We start from the raw sequence: 10,284 nt of genomic DNA, 5'->3' as shown, positions 1-10,284 counted from the left end.
GAATGAATAAGACGAAACACAACACAAAATGAATAGATAGATCGATAGATCGATAGATAGATAGATAGATAGATAGATAGATAGATAGATAGATAGATAGATAGATTTATTGATCCCAGGCTGGGAAATTGCAGTGCAGCAGCCGCAATACACACAACAAGCTAAACAAAAGTTAAAAATAGCAAAATAAAAAGTGGCATATATAAAAAATATATATACAAGACAATAAATAAAAAAGTATATATACAACAGAATAGTACTTTTGATGAATTCATTCTAAAAATTATGAGTATCTTAGAAGCGTTCATATATTTACCCTTACTAAAAAGAATAGCTCACACAGTGATTGTTACAAACAAAGGTTAACAGTGTTGATGCAATGTTTTCCACAGGTTTTTTGAAAATATGTTTTACTTTGTTAATTCCTTTTTCTGGTTTTCAAAACACAATACCCTAACTTTGTCACACACAGTGAATAAATGGAAGTGTTAAAACACATGGGCCTAATTTTTTGTCAGAAGGTTTCAGTCGTCATCTAAATGTAAACAACTTTTTTTTTTTTTTATCACCACTTCCTTGTTTTTTGTTTCAAGAGCCTCATGTTAGAAGCAACAACATTCAACCACATCTTTCAGAGCGGTTTTTTTCCCAAGCAGCTTGTTGTTTTGAGTAAATCTGAAACCGTGGTCCTTGATATGCTTCAACAGCTGTGTTAATTGCAGTTAATTAATTGTTGAGTATGCAAATAATTGAAAAGATTGCTCACCCAATAATGGCATTTGCACTGAGACAGGAATCTTCAGTACAAATGAAATTGTCACTTGTCACTATATGGTAAGCCCTGTGTGGTTAGTGCAGTTGCAGGTTCCTGGTTCGAATCCCAGCCCCGGTTCAAATATTTGAGAATGTCTGTGGGGTTGTTTGTATTTGGTTGTAAGCTCTGCGATTGACAGGCGACCAGTCCAGGGTGTACGTAGTCAACTGTGATAAGCTTCTGAAACCTCTGAGGTAAAGAAAAAATCATTCAAATCTCATCAAAGGTGCCAGATGCCAGATGTACTCAGGCAGGGCAGGCTAGAATTAAACGTCTATTTTAATATATGACTTTCAAACCTCCAGCTTGAGCTTTGTACAGATAAAGTGTAGCTCATTTAAATGAATGAATGAAATGAATTTTTAGCAGCAAACCATAGTCTGTCACCTTATCTGAGAGTTGCAACACTGGCCGTGATGTCTGTGGGAACCTTCTGCACGCCGGCGGCTGGCAGAACAGTGAAACATCAATATTAAGCACAACTGCTTTGTGCTTTATTACCAAATTATGTGTACCTGTACTTACAGCTGTGTTGAACAAAATGTATCACTAATGTGAAATGTTATATCTAGTGTTTATGCCTTTTTTCATTTCATTTCATTTCAATTCAATTCATTTTATTTATATAGTGTGAAATCACAACAAGATCTTATCTCAAAACACTTTCCATTTAGAGCAGGTCTAGACCAAACTCGTTAATTAAATTTTGTAATACAGAGAACCTAGCATTCCTCCATGATAATGTTAATGTAATCTAAACTCCAGGTAAGTAAATATGGGTAATGAGGCAAATCATAGTAATAATATTAATATAGTAGTTAAGCAGGAGAATTCTTTCACATTTTTACTGTTCTTAAATAGTTCAAATAGGTCAAAAAATTGTATCAGTTGGCTGCAATTCCACCTTAAAATAAAACTTTGAACAATTGATTAATTACAGGATAATGCCAAATAATTATAAAAAAAACAACAATAGCACAAATTGGTAAATGGTCTGAAAAATTCTTGTTAACATTTGCTAAAGAGTTAGCTTATAGCAGCAAAACCATGCAGTATGTTAAACTGAGTGTACTTGCGTTTTGAGTTTTGTAAGAGGAAGAATGTGTGAGTTCCTCTTCTAATAGAAACGATAGTGTGGATTTAAAAACCAGAAAACCAGGAATGTTTTACCATTAAACATTATCAAGATCAAAATCAGTGTATCACTATGAAGTCAGTTAATCTACAATCTCTGGTTGAAATTGTAGGTTTATGTAGTGTGTAAATGGACAGAAGTGCCATATTGTACTGTATCATTGTAACACTTTATATAATAGTTAGGATACTCATTTTACAAGTTCAAGGAAAGTTTATGTATGAGGGAGAATGACTGATTTAGTTCTGAAAGTTTTGGTTTTGTAATGACAGACTGCGTTAGTACTGTGAGAAAATTATCATTGCGTAGTATCTGCGTTAGCAGTAACAGAAACTGACTGACTCTTCACTCTTTGGAAAGTCTGAGTGCCAAGGTCACACCTTTCATTCTGTGTCTGGCAGACTGGCAGAAAAATGTCATTCAGTCATTCAGTTCTTTAACGAAGTTTTCTTTTTGACACATGACGCATCTCCCATTACTACACTTTGCTATTAAATCAGAAATTCAGATGTTACTTTTATGAATGAAACAACAAAAGTGTTTAGATAGCATAAAATATCTTAATAATAAATATAAATATATAATATATATATAATATTTTTTAATAATTCAGGACGTCAGCATGCACAATAACAAAGTAAAACTTAAAAAAAATAATACATATAAAATAATACATACAAAATGAACATCAAAATGTAAAACACCGAAATTAAAAAAACAGCATTGTGAGAAAAGCAGGTCAATGTCTTGCTTTCTGATGAATCTTTGAAGCAGGAGAGGGGAAACTCCTGAAGCTCTGCACCCACAGCCTGGCACCTAACCTGGCTTTGTCAAACATGATTCATAAGGAACTGAAACATAAGTGGGCACAAGTGAACATTTGAACTTTCAAATACCCAACTTCCCCATAGCAAGCTATAGCATGTTAATACTGTCCATTTCTCAGAAGTTACATTTAACGGTGAGGAGGATTGACTTTACTTTCTCATCAGACAGTTAGGTTGGGGATCTAAGTGGTAGCCTGGGAGCTTTTGTTGAATGTTTTTTCTTTAAGGTAAACTTTAAAATTGCCTGCAGTGGGCCCCTTTTCACGCTTTGAAGCACTGGCTGTCTGACTACATGAGAGAATTTCTATCTTTTTCTACAAGCTGTTGTTTCCTGTTGCAGTCAAACGCTTGGTTACTTCTTTTTTTGTCTGTTTAGCTTTCTATTGTAATGAATAGGCGTAACTGTCGTTCTCACCTTCCTTTTTGCATTCTGGTTTTCTTTTGCCAAGCTCATGTGTGTTTGTGGGTGTAATTTTATATTCACATCCCCACTTTTGCAGGTTTAGGTAAGATTCTTCATAATGTGTCTGCGTGTATTCCACTCAATGTGTTTCTTGTTGTTATTTATTGTCCTGCACTCATGCATAAAGTGTTGTGACATGAGAGACAAGATCAAATCTGAGAAAGGGATGAAGTTATTTATGAGATCTTAGATGTCACAGTAAACACAAGTTCTCACGTCTTCATTCAGGAAGAAAAATTTGTAAATAAAATTGCAAAGTATGTTTTCATTTTCACTTCTCAGAAAACCTTCAGCTTCGTATATAGAATAAATACAATACAGATGCTACAGTACAGAAAATTATCTCAAAGTGCTGAATCTTGGGAATGTCAGTTACAAGCATTTACATACGATGAATAGTTTAATAATACTCTCAACATGGTTCTAATAAAATGTTTATAATAAATGATATTTTCTTTTTAAAATTGCCATAAAGGTGGCTAAGATGAGCCAAATCTTTCTGTAACAGTCACCTCTCTCTCTCCCTCTTTCTCCAGATGCTTGGTCAGAGTATGAGTAGGTCTATTTGCAAATGTCATGTCATGCTCTCACCCAGTACCAACTATCGGTGGATGACCTGGTCACAACTTTCAGTGAGAAATCACCTGAACTGAATATTTCAAAGACAAAGGAGTTGTGCTGTGTGGGCAGAGACCGAGCAGCAGCTACATCTCAGCTTTTTAAACCCTTATCTATTCAGGAAGAGCAGGTTGAACAGGTGGAGTTTTTTAAGTATCTGGGGACACAGATGGACACCTGCCTGTCCTTTTCTTTTCCTCCCTTATGAGGACTTGTATATAGCTATATATTGTACTGTGTTTACTGTACTTTGTAAATTGTTCATTTATTTTACCTCTATATTTTTTTGTAACTGTTTTTGCACACTTTTTGCTATTGCACTCTTTTTCTGTTCTTGTGAGTTGCCACCACAAGTAAATTTCCCCACTGCAGGATCAATAAAGTTCATCTTGCCTTATCTTATCTTATCCTAAATGCACTCAGACTCCATCTACAATAAAGCACTCCAGCGCCTCCATCTTCTCAGGAAGGAAAAATATCTTAATATCTTATCTTAATCATGGTCTGCCGCTCATTTCTAGAATCCGTTATCTCCTTTAATATGACATCCTGGTACAACTTCCTCACCAGTAAACAGAAAACAAAACTCTCACGGATCACAGATCAAGCAGGAAAAATAATTGGTTCACCACAGACTCCACTGTGCCATCTGTATGAGCGCTCTGTGCTCAGGAAAGCTACCCTGATCACAGAGGAACCCTCTCATCCCCTCCATCGTTCTTTTGGTCTTCTCCCATCAGGCAGGAGATACAAAGTCCCACTGGCCAAAAAAGCAATCTGCAAAAAGTCATTCATTCCAACTGCAATCACAGCCCTCAACAGAACAGAAATTTCTATAACCCGATAATGATTTTACTGATGGTAGCAATGTGTGTGATTTTAGTTCAGGTTTATGCCATCTTAGGTCTTTTAATGTCTTGTAGTGTGTGTAGTGAAGATGTTGAGCCCTGTCGAAGACACATTTCTGTTACCTTTTGGTGTCAGACAAATAAAGATTCTGTTCTATTCTATTCTATTCAAATCTCACAAGATCATTTTTGTTGTGATTTGGCACATTATAAATAAGTTTAACTGACTTGAGCTGAACAATTTAAGATTCAAGTTGGGTTGACTGTTGGGTTGAAACATGCGTGTCTTGGCAGCCCAGACCACCATTGCAGCTGCATTTCTGTTTAAAGGGAAACTAAATGTGGTATTTTTTCCGGGTTTATATGAGTGAAAGCTATTTTTGTTCCAGAAGCTCACTCGCAACGAGCCTCTCTGTGCTTGGTTCAATAATTCAAACGTAACTTGATATTCTAAGCTTTCAGTTTATTGATTTAAATTATTAATTTTTGCGTGAACCTTTGAGATGTGAGCTGTCTTGTATAATATAAAAAAATTAAATCAGTAATGAGCAGCTTCCTTTATGAGCAGTTATTATATTTTAACACCTTATTATATTGTATTATATTTTGGTTTTGATTCTCTCAGGTAACATCTCATCATCAGAAACAAAGGAGACCTAATTTCAGTGGAATCACAAATGAAACCCCCCAACAACCACACATACAAAAAATAATATTTTCCAGCTTTATTTTTAATGCAACTTTATCACCATAATATATACATTTTATGAAACATTAACCACCCAACATTTTATAATAACAACACATTTCACTTTCACATTTCACACTTTCGTTATATCAAAAATAATAATAAGAAAAATGCAACTTATCAGTTATACATTTTAAAATTATATTTAAGTCTGTAAATTATTGCAATTGTACTCTAATAATGCTTCAAAAATGTGGAGGATATTTATATAAACATCAGATGTGGATATTCACTCATATATAAACACTACTGCATTGCTCACAGTATAAAGAGCATATTCAATATTTGTAAAAAAATTAGAATAAAAAATTACATTATTGTACCAACTGAAACAAAACAAAACTGAGAAATGCTTTCTTGCCTTGACAAAAATTCTGAGAAAGACAAGTTGTCTCATACATCTTAAACAATAGCAGAACAATAGCTTTTCTACCTTCACAGTCCAAGGCAAGAAATTAATCTTCTCCTCCTAATCAAACATCTGAACCTGAGTTCTCCCACCAGTTGTTCCAAAGCTCTCTGAAGTGCCAGCGTTGGTGAAGGAGGCTGAGGAGTTGTAGCTCTGCAGCAACTTTGGCTTTCCCATGCAGGTCTTGTACAGGATCTTAGCCCGTCGTCTGAAGTGATGGTCCAGGAAAAAGTAAATGGCAGGATTCACACAGCTGTTAAGGAAGGCCAGGCAGCACGAGATGAGGAGCCCATTTCTTTGCCATGACTGATCATCACAGTCCAGATCAACATTTGAGAGCTGTGAGACAGTCATGATGACTTTGAAAATGTTGAAGGGGAGCCAGGACACCACAAAGGCCACAATGATGGAGAGGACCATCTTCAGGGAGTGTCTGCGGCGGGCTTCAGCTCGAGGATTTGCTGCAGCATCACAGTGCTTATTGAGATGCAGGATAATGGTGCCATAGCAGAGCACAATGATGAACACTGGAAAGACGAAGGTGAGTAATGCCGTGATCAGGCTCAGTATAAGAAAAAAATACGATTGGTTATCTTCGATGCAGGCCAGTCCAAAGCCAGTGTGCTCCACTCTCCTGTACACCAGGGATGGGATGCCCATTACCAGGGAGCTCAACCAAACAGCAGCACAAGTGGCGCGAATGCATCGACTGCTCCTGAGGTACCTGGAATCCATCAGTTTCACCACAGCCATGTAGCGGTCAACACTCATGCAGGTGAGGAAGAAAATGTTGGAGAAGCGGTTCACAGCAATGATGTAGCTGCTGAGCTTGCACAGCAGGTTCCCACTTGGCCCAAAGTTCCAGTAGCCGTTCTGGCTTGCAGAGATGGCCCACAGTGGCAGCGTGAGAACAAAGATGAGGTCAGCCAGGGCCAGATTGACAACGAATGTGTCCACCAGACGCCCACCTCTCTTGCTTTTGCAGCCCAGGACTGAAATTACAAAGAGGTTGCCGAAAAAGCCTGTCAAAAAGATGATATAATACAATATTGGCAGGAAGATGTCAGAGCCATGGAGGTGTGAGCTGGAACAATTTAATGTGAAGTTAAGATCCAAGATTTCATCTTCAGAAACATTTCCTGTGTAATTGTAATCGAAAAATGAATAGTCGGCGTGGGCGCTCATTCTGAGAGATCACAAAGAGGCTCTGCAGTGCAGCTGCTGGTGGCACAGTGGTTGACTACTTGATATTACATGTGAAAACCACAGAAAAACGGGGTTCCTATTTCAGCTTGCTTCCGCTCACCACGTAAAGCTTCTTTCCTTTGACTGTCTGCAAATACTTCCTCTCACTGTCTTTTCACATCTGATTTTGGTGAGTCAGACAGATATTTCCCAGCTAAACACATTATGACCACAACAGTATGTATAATAGGGAACTCTTTTGCACAAATAAAGAAAGTATTCAGAGCTTTACTGAAGCAAAAGTATCAATACCGCAGTGTATTCTGTGTGATTCTGGCCCACTTCAGATTAACTTTATATTATTGGATTAGAATTATTAATGCATTAATATGTGCATTATTTTAATGTTGTGTCCGATAAAAGTGGGTCTTATTTTATGGATACCTTGTTAGTTTCATCAATAATGTCTAATCTTCATCCCTAATAGTTAATAATGCTTTAATATTCATTTGATTGATTGTATCTTCTATTTTCAATCTGAAACTGCAGAGTAACAAGCGACTGAAGGTATCCAATGTTAAACAAGAGATTTGTCTCAGTACTGTAGTGCAGTAGAAGTAAAAATTAGCAGAAAATGGAAATACTCAAGTGGAGTACAAGCACCTCAAAATTGTGTGTGTGGACGTGTTTTGCTTATGTTGATTAAATTGATCACACAGTTACATGAGGGGGCTCACCTTCCTTATGGGGACAAAATGCAAGTCCCCATGGGTAAATAATTCAATTTTGAAGACTTGGTTTAAGGTTTTAAGGTTTAGGTTAAGGTAAAGGTTAGGGTTGGGCAAGTAACGGTTATGTTATGATTTGAGTAAGTCTCAAGGAAATTAATATAAATTTAAGTAATGTACCCATTGGTCCCATAAGATATTTGCTCACATGAACTCAACTGCTTTGTAAAAACAGAAGGAGACAGAGTCCTACCTTTCTCTGGTATAAGTTTTCTTCTCATAGTGTATTAGATGTGTCTGACCAGTAGGGGGCAGGTAAGATTTATTTCTGTTTGGTGTGTGGCAACCTCCTGCCTAAATTCAAACTGACTGCGTTTGAATTTAATTTTGAATTTAACTTAATTTTGCTGAGAATTTCCTTCACATCAGTAAAAACATGCTTGCACTACAAGCCAGGAGGAAGCGGAAAGTGTTATCAGAATGGCTTTAAAAATTTCCACTGCCTATTTATCCATTCTTTATCCAAACCCAGTTAAACAATACATATGAATGTATTGTAATGTGCAGTTGCTGTTCACTGAAAAATCCGATATCACCTTTGGTTTGTATTTGTAAACATCCACATGCATGGATGTTTTATTCTGAAGCTGCAGTATTTGCCAAAAAAACTGAAAGTACACAGTTTTTAATGTTATTTTATTTGTAAGGGTCATGTAGGGTATTAAATACAAATTATATTATTTGATGTATTGTACCAGAGTTACATTCAAGCCAGTTCAAGGCCACAACTAAGACACACACACAATGACAGAACTACACTAAACAAAAGGAACAGAACTTAATTCAAAAATACAAAGCAGTAAAAATTGCTTTCACCTGGAAAAAACATCCAAACATCTTTCTCAGCAGCTGATTACTCCTCATTTTCTCCACAAGGGCTGATAAAGAACAAAGTGCATTCTTCAGCCACAGAGCAGGTCCTCTGAAAGGACTGCATGTAAACCGGTCTGTCTCATTTGAACGGATGACATTTTGTTTACATGTCTACCTTTTTGTTGACTTTTTGTAGATGCCCGCATTGTCTCAGTAATGTAATATTGCACAGAGAAAGTATGACTGTGACTGGTAATTAGACAGCATTTTGCTTTCTGTTGTGCACAGTGATTATTTATCTGCCTAATACTGTCATTCAGTTTTTTCTTAGTGTCTTTTTACAATTGTTTTGTTTTTTGTCTAATATGCATTATTGCATTATTACATGTCTTAAGAGAAATCCATCTTCTGTTTTCTCCTTTGAGTGTTTTTTGGGGGAATTAAAACAAATGCTTAAAGTTAAGCAAACTTGTGGTTTTGCTCTGCGTAGATAAAATTGACTTGACTTGAGCAGCACCTCACTGCCAGAGAGCTGAAACCTGCGAAAGACGACAAAAGCTGCAGGGGCAGCAGATGATGTTTGTGATTATTCAGTGTACAGATAAAAATGTTTTTCTTTATGCATTGTTGGTTATGCCCTGTAAAGACTGCAATCACCACAACGGAAAAGTGTACCAACCTGAAACTCCTTCAGACGGCTAGACTGTGCATCAGCAAATCAACTTTAATCTCAAATACTGTACTGGTGCCAGTCTGGGTGGTATGATTTGACTCTTTGCTTCAGTCCATACTGCGGATTTTGTTCAACGTTGCACTGGCCCCGGCTTATCATCTTTATCCAGAAAAATACACTCTGGTGAAAGGTTACAGAGCCTGACAGGACAGAGAAGGCTTTGGCAGTCATGGCCTTTGTGCGGAGAACGAAACCATCATTACTCTACCTCCTCAAGACAGAATAGTCCACAGGAGAAATGAACTTGTGGTCCAGCTTGCAGCTATTGTGCTGGAGCCTGGAGGAGTGAGGTTGGAGGACAGGCCACATCTTACAAGAGGCTGGAGAACGCTTCATTGTTCTGAGGGGAGTTTCAGTTAAGAATGAATGACCTCCTAAGAGATCCCTGCTCTACTTTCTAGCATTGAGTGTTATTCAAACACTCCTCTGCTTTGTAGTGTCAAGGTGATGTGTGGATATACTCATCACGGCAGAAAATCCTGTCCGGTCGGCATTGTTTGGTTTTGACGTCGTTCTCCCTTATGCTCAGCTTTACCTTTTCCTTTAAAAAGTTTTAATTATTTCTTCTGCATTCTTGGTGCTCTGTCAGTGGAACGCTACATTCCTCTCCTCGAATAAGTGCTGTCTCACTCCAATTGAGCAGAGTAAATGTGAGAGCCAGTGAATGGAGCAGCCTCAATAGGAGAAAATAAACAATTGCATTGGTCCATGGGTGCAGCGGGGGAGAGCGGATGAGAGGAAGGGAGAAAGGCCTCCCTAACGTGCTAAGATTCCCATGGATACTTAGTCCTTTTTCTGTTAAGAGGAGGATCTCGTAAAGTACTTCAACAGTGGATGATTTCTCTTTTCCTTTTACACTGTTTTTATTTGAGAAGAGAAAGGGTGGTATGCGTCAGGGTGATT

The 10,284-nt window shown here is 37.4% G+C and overlaps 1 protein-coding gene across 1 annotated transcript; it reads right to left on the bottom strand.

Moving 5' to 3' along the window:
- Nucleotides 1–5,415: 5,415 nt before the first annotated feature.
- Nucleotides 5,416–7,191, bottom strand: gpr25 (G protein-coupled receptor 25). Its single transcript, XM_046384097.1, has one exon. It carries the CDS (start codon nucleotides 7,045–7,047, stop codon nucleotides 5,923–5,925), a length of 1,125 nt encoding a protein of 374 aa, XP_046240053.1. The 5' UTR covers nucleotides 7,048–7,191; the 3' UTR covers nucleotides 5,416–5,922.
- Between the last annotated feature and the right edge of the window lie 3,093 nt (nucleotides 7,192–10,284).

The sequence above is a fragment of the Scatophagus argus genome, chromosome 3 (genome assembly GCF_020382885.2).
Source record: "Scatophagus argus isolate fScaArg1 chromosome 3, fScaArg1.pri, whole genome shotgun sequence".
NCBI classification, from domain to species: domain Eukaryota; kingdom Metazoa; phylum Chordata; class Actinopteri; family Scatophagidae; genus Scatophagus; species Scatophagus argus.
The sequence above is the reverse complement of the archived record's forward strand: the minus strand, read 5'-3'. Positions and strand labels throughout refer to the sequence as shown.

Bases quoted from the DNA above. Each gene is read 5' to 3' on its own strand.
- gpr25 (XM_046384097.1), bottom strand. From the start codon at position 7,047: ATGAGCGCCCACGCCGACTATTCATTTTTCGATTACAATTACACAGGA.